Source organism: Manis javanica, chromosome 3 (genome assembly GCF_040802235.1).
Source record: "Manis javanica isolate MJ-LG chromosome 3, MJ_LKY, whole genome shotgun sequence".
Classification (NCBI taxonomy): domain Eukaryota; kingdom Metazoa; phylum Chordata; class Mammalia; order Pholidota; family Manidae; genus Manis; species Manis javanica.
In genome coordinates, this window is record NC_133158.1 from 7,796,229 (window position 1) to 7,815,476 (window position 19,248).

The 19,248-nt window shown below is 38.3% G+C and overlaps 1 protein-coding gene and 1 pseudogene across 7 annotated transcripts in view; one reads left to right on the forward strand and one right to left on the reverse strand.

The window, feature by feature from the left end:
• The window catches only part of CFAP20DC (CFAP20 domain containing), a 201,382-nt gene that overhangs the window by 65,086 nt on the left and 117,048 nt on the right, over window positions 1-19,248 (reverse strand). For 6 of the 7 annotated variants that reach the window (XM_037019236.2, XM_037019235.2, XM_037019233.2 and 3 more), the window contains 2 exons: window positions 18,086-18,408; window positions 7,741-8,118 (listed from right to left, as the gene is read on the reverse strand). In XM_037019236.2, coding sequence (XP_036875131.2) covers window positions 7,741-8,118; window positions 18,086-18,408 — 701 coding nt within the window. The remainder of the gene's footprint in view (window positions 1-7,740; window positions 8,119-18,085; window positions 18,409-19,248) is intronic. The other variant, XM_037019232.2, reaches the window with a different exon arrangement.
• Window positions 13,098-18,074, forward strand: LOC140848305 (small ribosomal subunit protein eS1-like; annotated as a pseudogene).

The window sequence follows — 19,248 nt, forward strand, 5'->3', positions numbered from 1 at the left end:
TGGAGGCTTTTTGATGATCATTCCCCGGCACGAGTCCTCCAGAGAGTGCTGATGCCGGAAGCTCCTCCTCATATCGTATCTTAGTTCATTTTCTGGGTATCCAAGCTAGGCCTTGATCTTCTGCGTAGAAACAAACAGACCCTTTGCCCACACTTTGACATGCCCTCTATACCACTGTGCAGAACTCATTGGAGGTAAGTAATGACCTTGTTTTAACAGAGACAAGGGAAGAGTGCAGTTCTGACAAAACATCAAATTTCAGACTCTTTTCCAAAGGCTATTAATTGGTAGGAGTGTCCAGTTTAATAAATCAAACATTCTTACCATGGTTAACACTATAGTTTATGAAATGCTCCTGGTCCTTCCCAAGTTCAATTTACACCACTAACCATGAAGCTACACGTCTGTACTTAGCTCTGGGAACACACAGACGTCGGTCTCCAGAGAATGACTGAGAGACTCCATGTCCTGCTTCTAAATAATTTTCTGTCTTCAGTGTATCCTTGTGAAAATATCAACATGTTACCTGGCAAAAATGACTCATTAATTCACTCTCAGGTTAGCAGTGATTCAGCTTTAAACAGAGGACAAGAAGCATGTATTGTTATTACTTACTGAACACTACCAATAGTTAGTTTCTGGAATTTTACTGAAATTGAAAAGGTTTGCTTTGGAATGCCAGGCATATAGGTTTACATTTCTCACTGCTCAGAAATAGGTAGAAGAAAATATCCTGTTGGATTATGGCCTAAGTGTTCTACTTGTATTATCCCATTTAATATTCATAGCAACCTTACAGAGTAAATACTTGTATTTTCTCCAAGGTTTTAGACAAGGTAACCAAGGCTCAGAGAGGTTAAGACGTGTATAAGGTCACATAAATTAGAAGCCAAGCCAAGCCTCTAGGTCTGTCTGACTGGAGCTGGTGCTCTAAACCATGGCATCCACTGCTTGACTTCTGTTTTGAAGAGTGAAAATGCAGGCAGGCATGACATAGAGCCCTGTTTGCAGAATGCCCTGAGGGTGGCAAAGGGGAAGGCTTCAAGGGCATGAGGAGGCCAGTGGGCACCTGAGGTAGAAGATGCCAAAGGAGGGCGAGTCACCCCTAAGACCCTGCACAGTTGGGCCAGAGTGATGGACATACATAGGATACGCAGGACAACCTAACTCTGAAGCAGGTGTTCTACAACAATGGAATACTGCTGTAGCTGAAGCATTTAGGGGTCAGAAAAGCATTGATGAATTCTTCAAACAATGGGGTATTGTTGGAAAGACAGCTGCAAATGGCATACTTGAGCGGCAAGTTGAGAGAGAGAGACAGATGGCTTCCTTTGGAACAAAGAGTATTATATACCTAGAAAACACGGAACTTTATGTAATGGAACAATGCCTTTAAAACTCTAAAATAATTTATAAATTCATTTTCCTCTAAGTTTGTACAGCGCAAATTGCACAGAATAATAAACTTGTACTACTTAAAAAAATATGATATATCCTGGGCTCAGGTTCATCAGGGAGGCAATGAAACTAATCCTTTTTCATTATCCAAAGGAAATAGCCTGACAATTAAAAAAAAAAAATCGCTTGTATTATGCCATGACCCAAGATATGCTTAAAAATATCCTTCCAAAATTCAGTTTTGATTTTTGAAAATGGTAATGTGAACATTAAACTCAAAAGTTATATATGATTTCACTTTACAATTTATTTTCTCTATAAAAAGTCATGTCCTTTTTCCTGAAGAGAATACCTGAATTTGTAAGTGGTAGTATAGTTTGTTTTTCTTATGAAAATAACCATTCTCCAACATGCTCCAACTTTTCCTGGAACCTCAAAGCCTGTTATATGTCGTTTTAGTTTGTTTAAAAATGCACATAATGACATTTACAGGTTTAAAGTGATTCAAATTGTTTGAATGCAGTTATACATGTGGAAAAGTTTAATTACCAGCTATCTACATGATTGCAATATTACCCAGAGGGCTGTACTTCTTTCTTAATTAAAAATATTTGAACTTAATAATATAGAACTCTATTAAAATGTGGATAAAACTTTGCAAGGCAGACGTTTGCTAGGCAGTTAGCGAATCAGTTTGAGTAAATGTTTCTTGGAAACTATTAGTGCTCTTCCGTGTCAGGGGTCAGAAGACAGTTCTGTACCACCTTTTGGAAGAGCCTTTAATTTTCCTGGGGCATAAAGTCGCTTCATGTTGGCACCTGTTGACAGCACAGATTATCAATGGGATGTCCACTTACAGTTCCTGATTGCAGGACCTTGATGGCTAAGGTGATTGCTCAGATCTGCTTGCGGTGTTTCGCAGATCGTTAAGTGACATGATCATCCATCTGGTTGCCCAATTCCCAAACCTAAGAATCCGTTTCCTCTTCCCTATATCCTGTCAGCACTACATCCCAATTATTCAGGTAATTTGTCACTTCTCTTCACTGCCATTCTAAACTCAGTGCTTCCATTTTCCCTACTTCTATTCCTACTCTGCTGCATCCCTTCTGGACACAGCCTGAGGAAACTTCCTGAAATATCAGCACCTTGCTTAAAAACCTACAAAAACTTGCTGTTGCATTTGGAACAAAGGCCCCCGTCTTCACCATGGCCTTCCTGACCTTCCCTGATCTGGGCCCTGTTTACCTCTCTGACTCATCCTCTGCTACTGTCCCTTGTGCACATATCCCAGCTACATGGGCCTCTTTAACTCCACAAAGATGCCCATGTCAGGAGTTTTGTACCTATTGCTCCTGATGCCTAAAACATTATCCCCAGGTTCTCTGCATGGCTGGCTTCCCCTTAAGCTTTAGATCTGAGCTATAATGTCACCTACTTGGAACACCCCTAAGAGACCCACCATTCTTCCCAATCCTGACACCTGTTCCATCAACCTGGTTTTTCTTCCCAGGACTTTATTATAGTTTATAATCATTTCAGGTATTTCTCTTTATTGTCTTTATCTCCCAACAGATATAAGTTCCCAGAAGAGAGGCCTCATCTGCCTTGATTGTTATCTCTGGCACCTGGAAGAACACCTAGTGTGGAAGGCGCTCAAAAGAAAAGGAGATGCTCCTACTTATCCAGAAGTGGAACTAGAATAGCTGCATCCCACCGCCTGGAGGCCCTTTATTTCAGAAACACTGCCCATTAGGTGCTAGAAACCTGCATACATGTCAATGCCATACATATATGAGCTACAGTGCTGGCCACCAAAGGTTAATTTCACACCTACATTCAGATTAATATTAGATGGACTTCTAATCCCAGGATAATTTTCAAAATTTTCTTCTTGCATCAGGTACATTTCTTATGAGTCATCCTTCGAAGCCTGACCGAGGTCATTAGGTCTGTGTTAGAATTCAATACTAGGGCCACACTAGTTGAAGCACTGAGTTTAAATATCTTGAAAGAAAGTTTTCCACTCAAGTTAAATCCATTTTTGGAGGCAGTTAGGTAAGAAGAAGAAATAAAAGAGATCCATATTGGAAAGGAAATAGAACTATCTCTATTTGTAATGACATGATCTAGTGTATATAGAAAATGCAAAGGAATTTACAAAAATACTATTAGAACTAATAGATGTTCAGAAAGGTTGCCAGCTACAAAATCAATTGTATTCCTATACACTTGCAATGAAAAAATCAAAAATGAAATTAAGAAAATAATTGTACTCACAATAGCATCAAAAAGAATAAAATAGGAATAAATTTAACAAAAGAAGTATAAGACTTATACACTGAAAATTACAAAACATTACTGAAAGAAATTAAAGACATAAATAAATGGAAAGATATCCCAGGGGTTGGAAGGCTTAATATTGTCGAGATAGCAATACCGTCCAAACTGATCTAGAGACTCAGTGAAATTCCTGCCAGAACCCCAGCTGCCTTTCTTGCCGCGATTCACAAGCAGATCCTCAGATGTGTACGGCAATGCGAGGTTCACAGCATATCAAAAACAATCAAGAAAAGGGAGAACAAAGTTGAAGGACTCATACCTTCTGATTTCAAAGCCTATTACAAAACTATACTGATCAAGGCAGCGTGGTACTGCATAAAGACAGAATAGAATTGAGAGGGCAGAAATAAATCCTTACAATTATGAATGACTGACTTTCAAAAAGGGCAACAAGACAATTCAATGGGGAAAGAATGGTCTTTCAACCAGCGGTGCTGGCACAACTGAATATCCATGTGCAAAAAATATGGTTGAACTCGACTTCCCACAATATTCAAAAACTATCTCAGAATGGATCACGGTACCAAATTTAAGAGCTAAAACTGTAAAACTCTTAGAAGAAAACATAGCAGTACGTCTTTGTGACCGTGGATTAGGCAATGGTTTCTTTGATATAATACCAAAAGCACGAGCAACAGGGGAAAACAAAAATAGATCAACTGGACTTCATCAAAATAAAAAACTTCTGTGCTTCAAAAGATACCATCGAGAAATGAAGAAACAACTTACAGAACGGGAGAAAATATTTGTATTTCATATATCTGACAAAGAATTTGTCTCCACACTCTTAAAACTGAACAATAAAAAGACAAACAATTCAAGTAAAAAATAGGCAAGGATTTGGACAGGCATTTCTCCAAAGGAAATATACAAATGGCTAATAGGCACATGAAAAGATTCTCAACATGTTTAGTCACTAGGGAAATGCAGACCCAACCACAATGGGATAACAGTACATACACACTAAGATGGGTTAAATAAAAAAACCCAGATAATAAGAAGTTAAGAAGTGTTGACTAGGATGTGGAAAAATTGCCCCCTACTCCCAACCTCTCCACCAGCACACATTGCTGGTGGGATGTTAAACTATACAGCCATTTTGGAAAACTGGCAGTTTCCCTAAGGTTAAATGTAAGTTCCACATGACCCAGCAATTTCACTCCTAGGTGTACAGCCAAGAGGAATGAAAACCCGTCCATACAAAAACCTGCACATGAATGTTCATAGCAGCATCATTCATAATAGCCAAAAAGTGGAAACAACCAAATGTCTATCAAATGACAAATGAATAAACAAATACCACATATCCATATCATAGATTATCATTCAGGCATGGGAGGGGATGAAATGCTACTACACGATGGGCCTTGGAAACATTAAGCTAAGTGAAAAAAGTCAGACACAAAAGGCTGCACATTGTATAGGATTCTGAATATTTATAGGAAGTGTTCAGAACAGACAAATCCATAGAGACAAAAAGTAGATTAGTGGTTGCCAGGAGTTTGGTGGGGATAGGGAGTGACTGTTAATGGGTATGGAGTTTTTTGGGGGGTGATGAAAATGATCTAAAATTAGGTGGTGGTGATGGCTGCACAACTGAGAATATTTTAAAAAGGCTAAATTCTATATTGTGTGAATTAAGTATCAGTAAAATGGTTGTTAAAAAAATGTCACCCCTGTAGGTTTCTGGGATCTGGGGAAAAAATTCTCTTTGTGGAGTTAGGAAGCACCATAATATTCTCTTGAGGAAACTTGTTTTCTCAGATTCTTAGCTGCAAATATCAAGTGGATAACATCCACTTGAACCTTGAAAGGGCTATTAGAACCCTTTCACTATGACCATGAGTTTCCCTTTTAAATGGTGTCTCTGAAGGAACACTCCATTCCCCTAGTAAATTCACTGTAAAGTGGGGTGGGCTGCCTATGTCTTCAGTAATTGTATATCCTACCTATTAAGCTTAGATCACCACATTCACAAATGCGAGCCACAGGCCGTAGCGATCATGTGGGCTGTTAGAGATCCAATTCTCTTAGTCTGAGTTTTGACACTGAGGTCAAACCTCTCTGAACAAATGGGAAGTGAGGCCTTTGTGCCTTTACCCCCTCATCACAGATAAAGCTGCCTTGCCTTCCCTCCCTTTGCAGCGACTGCTCGTCAGTCTCCTGAGCTGTAAAGTGGACCAGTAACAGCTCAGAGGACTCCTATGCAGAAGACGCATGTCAGGCTTGTGCTTTGTAATCTGCGGTGCGCAGCTGTCGCAGGGTCTCCTGAAACAACCCAAATGGTTTCTGGGAGCTGTCTTATCCTAAAAGCCTCTTAAACGGAGAGGATGGGTGAGGGAAAGTCCCCCGCTCTCCAGGCTTTGGTGCCTTTCCTCCTCTCTTTAGTTCCTGGTATTACCAGAGCACTGGCTTTGAGACAGTCTAGTTTGCGGAGTGGCCATTTGTGCCTGAAGTTCCCAAGCTGATTTTCATGCTCTGGTTTTATTCCTACAGAAAGAGAGAAAGATTGCAAATAAACAATTTTTTGGATATTTATGGTATTTAAGATTAATTTAGTAGAAAGGAATTAGGGGTGAAGCGGAGGGGTACGCTTCTCAAAGACTTGCTTTGGTTCTGTTTTTGGCAGTGCAGGACTGGCTAGTCAACTGAAGCAATGTTGTAGAGTAATTCTGCAAGGTTAGTTTCTTAACTGTATTCCAATTATTAGCACAACCAAAGAAAAATTACAGTTAGGTAGAACAAGAACATTTGTTTTAGAAATATTTTCAAAAATGAAGAACATGCAGAAAATATTATTGACCACTTTGATCCTAACTCCCATAAAATAATCCAACTTCACCAGTTAAGTGATTTACTATTTTCTTATATACACACATACACACATGCACACAAGCCTAAGAAACAAAAAGAGGAAAAGGCACTTTAGTTTCAGCGCTGGGGTTTGAGGGGCGGCCAAGACTTTTGTAAGACTTCGCAATGCTCACACGGCACAGCGCGGTGGGTACAGGCAGCAGTTCTCGACTCAATCTAGGTTCAGTTTGTGACTCCCCGACTGACTAGCTTTGTCCCTCAACAAATCGAATAACCGTTCCGAACCCACTTCTTCACCTGACAAATGGGAATGATGACTGTCTCTACCTCTCAAAGTCATTATGAGGATTACAAGACATAGTTCATGGAAGAAGCCTTGGCACAGAGGCTGGGACATGGTCAGCGTGTCAGAATGTTAGCTAAGTCTATTTGGTTGATGGTGATGTGAATGCCTATTACCTATGCTGGTAACAACCTGCTCTGAATTCCTTAGACCATAGCAGACCCAAAGCTCTACATTGCAACACATACAGAACACTTAGGACATGACAAATAATGAAAACATTTAATGTTAAAAAAAAATGGAATGTAAGTGTCATTTGCTCTGCAGAGCCCGTTGTTCTCTGGTTTCTCAGTAAAGCTCTGGGGGAACTGAAGGAAGAAAAACACTAACACAGGAAGGCAAAAAAATCGATCTGATGGACATGAATAGAGCCACCGAATGAGCCTAGGGATTTATCCAATGACACTGCTTTACTGTTAACCTTCACTCATACCATCTATTATTTGGGGCACTCCTGCAGAGACCAGAAAGTGAATAGAATAATGATGTTTTTATGGCTCCTAATGTAGATTGTTATTGAAAATCTGTCAATTTTACTGGCAAGCCTTTGGCTCAAAAATAAGATCTTCATTTATAATTTGTAGGCAGTGATAACTAAAATTATGAGAAGTAACTGGGAAATAAAAAATAGCTATTATGATAATTATCTTTCTCATTAAAAACATGAGGTATTATACTATCGTTGGGATGTGTAATATACTCTTTAACAGCTGCTATCTGAGCTAAAACACATCTGAATAGGAAGGAAAATACATAACTGATCACCCAAATAATGAAAAGTAGATGCTGCTAGAAATGTGCGCACCATGGGGCACAACGGAACGCAGCCGGAAGCCACTTACACATACTTCAGGAACTGGGTTCAACTTTTCCCCCGAGACTTCCTTTAGGGAGGTTTTCTTTAGTGATGCTGGCACTTGATGGGCTGGCCGGTCCTCCGCTTTGACAATGGGATCTGGAGTTTTCTGACAGGGCTCACTCCTTCTTCCAGGGGGAGAAAGGCAAGGTGTAGGCATCAAATTCGTTTCAAAGTCTTTTTTTTCTATCTGCTTCGCCAAGCAGTTCTGGCTTTCTGGTGCTCCTGGTCCTGCATAGGCACTTTTTAGATGTCCTTGATCTGTCCGCCCTGCAGCCTTCCCCAGCATGCTCTCTCCGGTTACCGGAGCCAGCCCTGAAGGACCAGATGGTGGGCCTGAAGAGCCCTGGCCACTGTGGTCACCCTACACAGGGGGACAAAGTGCGATTAATTTGAGCTGAAACTTGTGAATAAGTTATTAAGTACAGGTTCTTAAAAAGTTCATAATTCTCTGAAAAAAGCATAAAAGTAAAAAAAAATATATATGTATATATGTATGTGTGTGTATATATATACACACACATATATATATATAACAATTTTATTGTGCAATAAAACTATGAGTAATGAAAAATGGCAATGCAAATAGGTATGAATCACTTGCTAAGATGCCCTGCTAGGTAGTATCTGGCCTTGGTAAGGCATATTTTTCACCACTGAGTAATGAGGGAACATTTAGGAAATAGTCACTCAAATATATTCATCCCAAAGTAAAAGAAAAGGATCCACAGGAAGTCACCTAAAACATCTAAAAGTTATGTACTTTGACTTCCTGATGAGTTAGCTCCATGAGAAGAGGAAGAACTAGAAGTTATGGTATTTAGCTTATTTTGGCAAGGAAATTCTACTATAAAAACAAGTTGGCCTATCAATGTATTTTTATCTTACATTATTGTAGGGCAGTTTTATTGTTCAAGAGCGATAGCTATCGAAAATGTTCCTCGAAATATTTTTCTTACATGATGATTTCAAATATAGAAAGTTTTTTTCCATATTTTGAAATGAATCTCATTAAATATAATTATTTGGAAAGCTTAAAGTGAAAGCTAGAAGAATTTTACAAGTGTAAGGTTCTGGGATTATCTGTAGGAAAGGAAAAATTCTAATTTTTAAAATCCAAGAAAGGAGGAGGTACAAACTAAAGTACTAGCCATTAAAGTAAATAAAGGAAATGAGAAATATAGTGCTACTTCAATGGGTAGAATTTTCTGCTACAAAATAGTAAATTTAAAGAAGAAACTAATGTGATCATTATTTATACTTGTCGTAGTAGACTTTTCCAATTTGTCTTACCTATGTAAATCTATAATAAATAAATGGATGTAAAAATAGCAAACAGAAAAATCAATAAAAGCAGATTACATTGTAAAGACATTATTTAGTCTGAGAATATATATCTTACATTCAGTTTCAGTAATCTATGTCCCCATCATTCCATTTACAGCCATACGGAATTGAACAGCCACTTATTTCCAAAACTTGGCATTTTTAAGCAAAATATTCGAGTAACTGATTGAACTGTTCAGTTTCTTCCTGTTTGGTCATCATACATGCTCAACACACAGATTGCCATTGAAATGTGAAATTCCCCTTTCAGTAGAAGCGAAGTGTGTGTGCAGGTGAGGGAGTCTGCTCTAGGTGGGGCACAGGACAAGACAGGAATTCACGAAACCGTTCAGTGACAAGGGATCTGTCTGTGTGTCTGTCTATCAATGTCCGGCCTCTGGTCCTTTCTTCCTCGTCACACGTAGGGCTACGTATTGCTGTAGGTGCTGTGGATGCTGGAAATGGAATGGGAGACCTGAACTTAATCTCAGGGATTATCCTGAAGGCAACAAGGGGTCCTTGAGTGATCTGATGCAGGGGAATGCCACAAGGGCACAAAACGGAAGGCATGGGGTGACTTTGTGTGTCTATTGTTTATGGGGTGTCTGGAGTGTGTGTAGAGATAAGAGACAGGAAGCCAACTAGAAGACTATTAAACTGTTGGATTAGAAACACCGAGGTGGCTACATTCAGGCAACGGTGGTGATGATGGAGAGCCCTGGGCTGACTTGACGGTGCTGTGGAAGGCAGGGTGTGTGGTACTAAGCGACCCAGGAAATCCCTACATGGAGTCTGCAATCCCTAACTGCCATGTTATGATTGTCCTTCTTGTGGAAAAGAGTTGTGGTTAGTAGACAACTGTGTTCTTAAGAAAGGTGCACTTGGGTTGTAGAACTTCTGCCTGCCTCTATGCAGTAAAGAAGGGAACTGCAGAGTGGCTGAGCATATTTATGAGCATTTCCTCTTGGTATTCGTTTGGGGCCCACATTTCCTTTGTCCATGTTGGTTTGATCTTCTGATACATATATTTCTTTATAAATAATAGAGAATATTTCTGGAGAAAATTAAACATTAAATAAATATTAAAATTAAATATTTTGGAGAAAAACCAATATTTTCCAGAGGACCAGATAAAGTAAAGAAAATATGGTGAGTGGGTATCAATTGTGGGCCCTTACTTTATGTCTAGGTGGGAAAATAAGAACGGTGAGAGTATTTCTGCCTTTGCAACAGTGCCGCGGGCCTCGGCTGCGGGCACTAGGCACCTCTCTCTGCTGTGAGCCACTTACTGAGAGAGCTCATCTTTCCCACAGTTCTGGAAACACTGAGGGTGTTCGTATGTTTGAACAACACTGCCTTCAGGCAGAAAACTGGAGAGTTCCACAGATCTGGAACATGCCTGATGTTCTAAATTACAGAATGGAGTGGTGACTCTTGCAATGTTTGTTTCATGCAGACAAAAAGAGAATAAAAGCTCAGTCTTGTCTAAAGAAGGTAAACAGGGAATATAGCAAACATCCCCCAAGCCTTAGTTATAAGAAGGTGTTAGTGGAACTAGGACAGATTTTTTTCTTTTTAATTTAGTCTGGCTACTAGACAGTACTCTCTCTTCTCTAAAAAAATCTTTTTAAAATTCCAGTTTAATTTCCTCCAAGTGTTATATACAGTTGACAGTGGGATTTCTGCGACCAAAACACCTTTGATTCATTCATTTCCATCACAGTTTCATAATGAAAAATAAATGTGTACTATGGAATTAATACAGATTGGCTCTAAAATTAAGCTGATTAAGTAGAAAAGGGATAATTATGATTCTCTGGGTCAGAATTTCTGGATCATTCTGGGATTAATGAAATAGGCAGAAATTAGGAGCTTTTGCAAAAATTAGTTCAGTAAGTATTTATTAAGCTCCTGCTATGTGTAAGGCATTTTCTAGGCACTATATAGGACACACAGGTAAGAAGAACGTGGACATCACCCTTGAGAGGCACCTATCTTAAAGGCAAAAAGGCATAAAGCAGAGAAATAGATTACCTACACAAGTAATAATTTCATAATGTAGAAGGTAGCAAAAGTCACTTCAGAAGTTTCAGATGTACTATTAAGGAGATTTTGGGAGTGCATGGAAAACCAGATGTTTGCTACATCATTTAAAAAACACTTTAAAAATCAATCCATAAGAATCAATCTATAGAAGGAGTCTATTTTTTTGCAGCTGTGGGTGGGTCAGAGAGCAGCAGCCTGTTCTTACTTCCAGGGGTTTATTCAGGTATAAAGTATTTCTTTTTGCTTGGCATGAGCAGTAATTACATACACAGAAATATTTATGAGCAGGTATAGGACATTCACCTCACATTTTTCCTAAGATACACTGGTTTGGAGATGGGCCGAGAGGTGGACAGACTCAGCTGTGTTCCCTGGGAAGCCTTCTCTTGGTCCTATTGCTTTTCCACAGTAATACGTCTCCAGGCTATTTTAAGTATACGGAAAAGACAACTGGAGAAGCCGGACAGAGCACAAAAGGCTTGCTTGCCTTGGCTGTCCCAGAACCACTAATTCTGGTTTATCTCAGATTCTGAAAGGGGAATTTAGATAAATGAGAAAGGCAAGATGATATGAGACTAATATTTTGATTTAAGTTGGGATAGCTTCTCTTTTAGAGAGGATAACAGTGAGGAATAAAAAATACTATAGTATTTACCAGGAGTGGTGCACTGGCAAAACCCCATTCCTTTCTTTAGTAACACTCTGACTTACTAAAATAGAAGATATGGGTATAGATGTTTATTAATTTCACATATGCAACACATTTGGGCTCAGCAGGCTTCTGGATGAATTTTTTCCTATATATCCTATGGATTTGTTATCTTAGCATAAGATGCTAACTTACTATGATCTGATTAAAAAACAACCACTTTTCTCCCTTTGGTTTGTCATTTAGCTACAGAAAACCTGTGCAGCAATTGAATATTATTTGTCAGAGTGCTGAAGAAATTGTTATGCCATTTTCACATTCCAATCATCCGTTCATCTGTTTCTCAGGAGAACAAATACAAAATATTTTTGATTTAACTTAATATATTTTTTTAAAAGTCTCAAATCTCTTGAACCATTTGTCTTCTGGGCTCAGAAACATTTGTTTGTTAAATATTCAATCACACCCCAGTGCCAGGAACATCAATAGAATTTGCCTGATTAACTGTAGCACAGCATATGTGCACTGAAGAGGAGAGTGATTTCCCCAAGGAGCCAGCACTTCCTCTGTTGAACTATGTTTCTTAAAAGGACATGCAGATGGGCATTTGGACAATAATTTCTGGATGCGCAAAATGGATTGCTCTTGCTGAGTTGTTATTTTAAAAAGATAATTTTAATGACTCTTGAGGGCCACCGACTTGAAACAGATGGGACCCAGGCTCTTCGTATTAAAACTTGAATTTAGTTGACTTGAGTTGGACCACAACTGTGTTTTAGCCTTTGTAAAATGGAGATCATATTTATTTGTATATTTCAATCGATTTTTAAATTTAGTCCACCATGAAAAAATCTTATATAATATTTGTGAAAGTCTTGCAACAAAACATATCTGCAATATTCCAAAGCAGTTTTAGTTTTGTAATTGAGATTGAGCAGCAGGGGTTTTTACGTTTGTCTAATGTTTTAGTGACTAAATTTGTGAGCTGACAGCACGTTTTAGTTAGACAACAGCACTAGGAGACATCAGAGAGCACATAGGTATATGCTTCCATCATCAACTGAAGAACACAGTTATATAACTGTGCAAAAATATAAGTCAAGACATTGGTCATAACAAACTGAGAAAACTTTTTCCATGATAACCATTTAAATGTATTTTAAATGTCTTCACTAACAAGCACCCCCAAGAAACAGTCCTACTTCTACCTCTTAAATGAGATAGGGAACTATTAAAATAACACAGTTCTCTTTGGGAGGCAAAGATAATTCATAGTGGTATCTTATAATTCATTTTACTGGTTTATAAACAAATGAAAGGAAAAGAAGATGTAACTGTGTCTAATAAGTAACTAAGATGTAGCATGCTTGATATTAAAAGGGGTTGGGCAAATTATTTCTATAAATATTTTTACCTCTACCTCTAGCCAGTCATGCTTCACAGACAAATCACAGCATAAGTTAGAGGAACTGTATGGGATGGGTAAACATCATGTGAATATTTGGGGAAAACAATGAGACTCCTTAAATTGTTCAAGACTAAAGCATATTTTTCGGTAAGTTGGACTTCATGTTCTTTTAACTGACAACACTTTAAAGATTTCATGGGAAAACTCCTACCCAAACCAAACATTTATCTGCAAGATGTTTATTTTTGGCATCTTCTGCAAGTGGTTGAAGGGTATTCTAAGGAGTCAGGACTTTTACAACCTTCTTTCCCTGCCTTTAACAATGGAGAGCCAACTCACAAGAACCAAGGGGACTGTGACTTTCTCAGAGAGGAACAGAGGGCTTCAATAGATAATAATAAAGACATACAGATGTGAACAACTTTAAAGAATTACTTGCACAGAAGAAATATTAAATTTGCCTGGTAGGTTTACAGAGTACGTTATGTTGTAATTCATAACATACAGGAATAAAAATGCAAGGCTATATATACTAAAAACAGAGTCCTTTCATTTTTTTTCCAACACATAAACTGACATTTAAACATTTTAGAGGCTACACAGAAATATAAGCAGCCTCATGTGAAGTAAGTATCATTTCTATTATGTGTAGGTAAGTGTGTATGAGAAAGTAACACAGAATCTTTTGTCGAGTGTGTAGGGGTGACTGGTTCATAGTATACCCCAGAAATATATGCTATCAGAGAAAAAGAAATGAAATAGTTAACGACTGAGTGCTAAAGGATACCTGGTAGGCAACAATGCTGGGAAGCCAAGAGGGAGGCCGGCACTACAACCACCCGTTTACTCCGTTGTTTGTAGAGTCATCCTTGCAGGCCTCCACAGACAGAGATTTGGAAGCTTCCTAGCTAACTTGAACATTCTAAGTAGTCAGTCCATATAATTCATATCCAAATATGGATAATTTTTTGCCTCAGATGTTCCAATCTGGACTATGATACAAGACGAATTACTTGGCCTTGCAAATATCTGCTTTAACATGTGATACACAAGCAGAGTTTGGGGGAACAAAATGAGTTTTTTGAGATGAAAAATTAACTTAGGGTAGTAATAAAATATTAATACAAAGCTAATTATTTCAAGTTGCAAACCAGATGTATATACTCAAAGCCAGGTTGGGAATAATGGCATAACAAACAAAATAGCGATAATAGGAACATCATTTTTTTTTCCTTTCAGATGCTGCATTAGCATGAAAGGCACTATTTTAACAGCGTTCCTAAGACAGTTCATTTTACACGGTAGTGTTGAGTTTATAGCTCACCACAAAATATATTTCTATCGTGTGTATCTCAGTAAGAAGTACGACTTCAAAATTAATTGAGTTTCAGGAATATTAGTATATATGTCTGCCTAGGGAATAAAACTTTTGGTAAAGCAAAGACTAAGACAGTAGCATGTGCCCAAAAAAACTCATACTTTTGAGGCTCTCATGCTAATGAAGATCTCAGATGTGAATTAATTATTGAGGAACTTAAATTAGGAAGACAATGTATTACTGACAGCTTATTTTAATTGGTCTTTATTATCATATGTATACTTTCCCGCTTAACTATCATAATGACATGATTTGACTTGGCCTAGTTTATATGTTACTGAATATATCTAATTTCCCTTAAAAATACTCAGTGGTCTAACATCAAATAAGGTCTTTTAACTACAAGTTGTAAACTTCAAGGCTAATAAGTAATGTAATTATTAGACATTCATCCACCATTATTTATAACATAACATTATGTTTTCCTTAAGTATAATTATTTTACTCTAAGGATATAACATTCTGAAATAATACAATTAATAGTAAGAATGCCTAAATCAGCCAAACTTATTTTTCTTCAGAGACTCTATGTAATACATATTTTAAGTATGAAATCCAATTTCCCATTGACTTACGCAATTAATAAATGGGAGAAGTAATCTTATAGGAAAAGAATTTACAAAAAAGGCCCAAATAAACCTTTTGGCTCTCTGTGCAGCACCAGGATGGTGGGTAAGAACGAGCACCTTACAAAAGGTGGCAAAAAGGGAGCCAGGGAGAACGTGTTGATCCATTTTCTAGGAAAGGGTGGGATGATGTGAAAGCACCAGCCATGTTCAACATAAGAAATATTGGAAAAACACTAGTCACAAGAACTCAAGGAATCAAAACTGCATTTGATGGCCTCAAGGGTCATGTTTTCAAAGTGTGTCTCGCTGGTCTGCAGAATGATGAAGTTGCATTTAGAAAATTCAAGCTAATTACTGAGCAATGTTCAGGGCAAAAACGGCTGGATTTCCGTGGCATAGATCTTAACCATGACAAACTGCTCCATGGTCAAAAAGGGGAAGACCATGACTGAAGCGCATGTGGATGTCAAGACTACCAGTGGTTATTTGCTTCCTTTATTGTGTGTTGGTTTTACTAAAAAACACAATAATCAGATTCAGAAGACCTCTTATACTCAGCATGAGCAAATCTGGAAGAAGATGATGGAAATCATGACTAGAAGAGTGCAGGCAAATGACTTGAAAGAAGTGTTTGATAAATTGATACCAGACAGCACAGACAGCACTGGAAAAGACACAGAAAAGGCAAGCCAATGATATTTCTCTATGATATCTCTGTTAGAAAAGTAAAAATGCTGAAGAAGCCCACGTTTGAATTGGGAAAACTCATGGAGCTTCATGGTGAAGGTAGTAGTTCTGGAAACTATGAGATGAGACAGGTGCTAAAGTTGAACAAGCTGATGGATATGAACCACCAGTCCAAGAATCTGTTTAAAATTCAGACTTTTAATGGTGTCAAGTAAAAAGTTTACATGTGGGGGAGGGAGGAAGCCCCAGACAAATCAATTTGATAAAGAAGGGATCATTACAGATTCTAGAAACTTGTCTAAATATAGTCTGGCATTTTTGCTGGTCATATTTTTGTAGTTTAGTTTGTATCTTTTTATTGCCTGTAACAGTGAACCCCAAAGCTTACATCATATGGCAAGGCTTCTGCCCCTCTGTCCGGCTGCTTCTCAGCAGGCTCCCACTAAAGGGGGGCCAGGACAGGTGTCAGGAATGAGACAGTCCCACGATAGACTCTAGCCATATGCTGCTGGCCATTGTGTTGGCCATGGCACAGGGATGACGAGATAGCTATGCTAACCCGAGCTTGGGTAACGCACGATAAATTTATTTTCAGTTTCATGTAGTTGGTGGAAGTGCATGTTCACACAGAAAATACCGAAGGACATCAGTAGTAGAGTAGTTAGTAGCAAAAGAAAGAACATAAGGTGGTAAGTTAAAATGCTCAGAACTAGTGCTCTTGATTTCCCCCCAAAGCTCTATTGCCTCTTCTCAAGGCGTATCCTTTGTACAGATGGGAGAGGTTAAGGTTTGCACATAGTACCACTTAAGGGACAGTTTCCCCATAACACTTCTCTCAAAGTTTCCCAGGTAACTACCATTTCCTACTTGCCATGAAATTCCCAGCACTGTGGGAATTCTTTTGGATTAGGTAAGAAAGATGGTGGTGGGCACAAGGGAAGGGATGGGCCTCTCCCATTCACGAAATGGCATGGATTGTCTGGATTGACCAATTAACGTTGTAGAGGAATTGATGGCTGGTAAGGGCAATTCTAGATGCTGAAGACAAACACCCACTCTACAGTTTTTATAGGTATCGTTTTTTAGTCTGTAGTTTTTATGAAAGGGACAAAGATGTACACAACATTTAAAATGCTGGCAGTAAATGTACTGTTTATGCATATAGGGCTTATATTTGGTATGACTAATAGTTTCATCATGCTCAGAAGCAAGGACATTATGAAAAAAGGATTTCCCCATTTGCACTTTGCTACAGAAACTCATTAAAGTTGCAAAAAACAATAATTACTGCCTGAAGAATCTTGCCATATTCTCAAGTGGCTCTGAAGGTAGGAGGTATGAACTTCATCCTCATCCCACTGTCCAAAGGGGGATTCTTGATCAGTTACAGTTATTAAAAAAGAAGTTTTATAAGCATGCACAGAGTTTTTAAAATTATTTCTATAATTTCTACATAGAAATGATTTGTATAATTTTATTAAACCATAAACTTGATGTAATCTGCTTTTAAAATAATTGTCTTTTCTAGAAAATATGAATATTGAAGAGTAAAGCTAAAGAAATTTCATAATTAATTTCATATGGGGGAAAAGAGTTAAAATGTATTAAGTTTTAAACAAATGTTTCGGAACTACATTTTTATTTTCAACAAGGTTTTTTTTCTAACTTGCTATGAATTTACTGACTTATGGGATATACTTGTATTCTAAATAATTGCAAACAGAAAGCTTCCTGTAAGGCAAGTCCCAGCTCTAATCCATGATTCATTATCTAAACTTTAATTGGCACAACTCTTGAATTTCTGACGCCATATGGAAAATAATGAGTCCTAATAGGTCTAAGGTGAAAACATGGCAGGGGAGTAAGGAAGCCAGAAAACCATCAGTTCAGAATTCACTGTAACTGCAACACAATTTCCCCAGAGATCTAGAACAATGTGTTCTCAGTGTTTTACTGGTCTTGCTATCATATAACTAAATTGCATATTATTTCTCATTCTGTGAGACAAAGATGAAAATGGAAAAGCAAAAAGCAAACCCAAGACTGGTTTCCATAATTAAAAATGAAATTGGCTGACTGTTAATAAAAAAAGGCAGTAATTTAGAGTTGCCATAACAACCTGAGGCAACTGTTGACTGACATGGCAATCTGCTGCATTTTTATAAATAGTGTTTGATTTCCCCTCTTTCACTGCAACTAGTTTCAGTGCTTATTGAAGCTAATGGAACAACTTTGCTCCAAAACTACTTCACTCATTGAGCAGTGTACCTCTTTGCTGCTGTCACCGCCGTAAAAACGATCCTCCAATTGGGTGTCTCTCCTGGTCACACTAGTATCCTCCTGTAGCTGCAAAATAAATGGGCACCCTTCTGGGGACATACTCTGAGTCTTTCCATGAGGTGCTGACCGTGGTCTTGATGAAAAAGTGAAAATGCCCTTTGGGCCAATCTGGCTTTCCTCTGCCTGCTGGTCCTTGCTGGCTTCTAGCCACAGGTGCGAGGTGTGGCAGGATTCATCATCCATAAGTGGAGACTGACTGCTGGACACCAAATGGGGATTGTGGCCATCATTTGCAGGAAATATCCACTCATCTGACATTTGGAAAAGATGACAGATATTAGAGTGGTGTCCCGTAAGCGTTATTTTAGGCAGGTAGTTAGGTTAAAATTTCTTTTTGTTGAAATGGAGACATATAATATAATGCAAAAGCTGAGGAAGGCAATTTATCCACCATCTTGTAAACTGTTAAGCAATTAACCCACAAATCTGTGCCCACAGCTCTGGGCAACTCGTCTCCAGTTCGTTTTCATCTGAGTTCAAACACTGGCCAGGAAATATAAGTTTGAAGTAATTATCATTTGTCTTACACTGAGTTCTTTATAGCATGGCCTCATTAGTCTGACATTCCAGGGGAAGGAAATCTTCCAAATTTAAAAGAGTTTGAGTTACTAATATCTTCATTTGACTGCAGGAAGACAGGGTACTTAACAAGCTTCTTTAAACAAAATATCTGGGCATTGCTGGGATTACAAATCATGGGGGAGAGGAAACCACGAATAGGTTTACCATTTTCCTCTCCATTCTAGGATTACTGATCAGAACAGGACAATTCACACACTAAATCGGTAGACTTTTCAAGTAATAGTAAATAGAAGTGTTTGTTAATGGGACTGGTGAATTCTGCTGGTGAAAAACCTTTATGTTTAATTGCAGTAGGCAGGGCAGGCACACGGGGCAAGCATCACAGTGATTTTTCCTGCCTATGATGAAAAATGCTGAGATATAAATAGTCTAGTAAGAACAGGAGGGACTCCATCTTAAGGCTAAGATTCCATTTTAAAAAGCAGGGAGTTAGGAGATAAGATTCCTAACATATTTTTTGGGAATCAGCCAATAACTAACCCTATCTTAAGACAGGGCAAGCAGTCCTA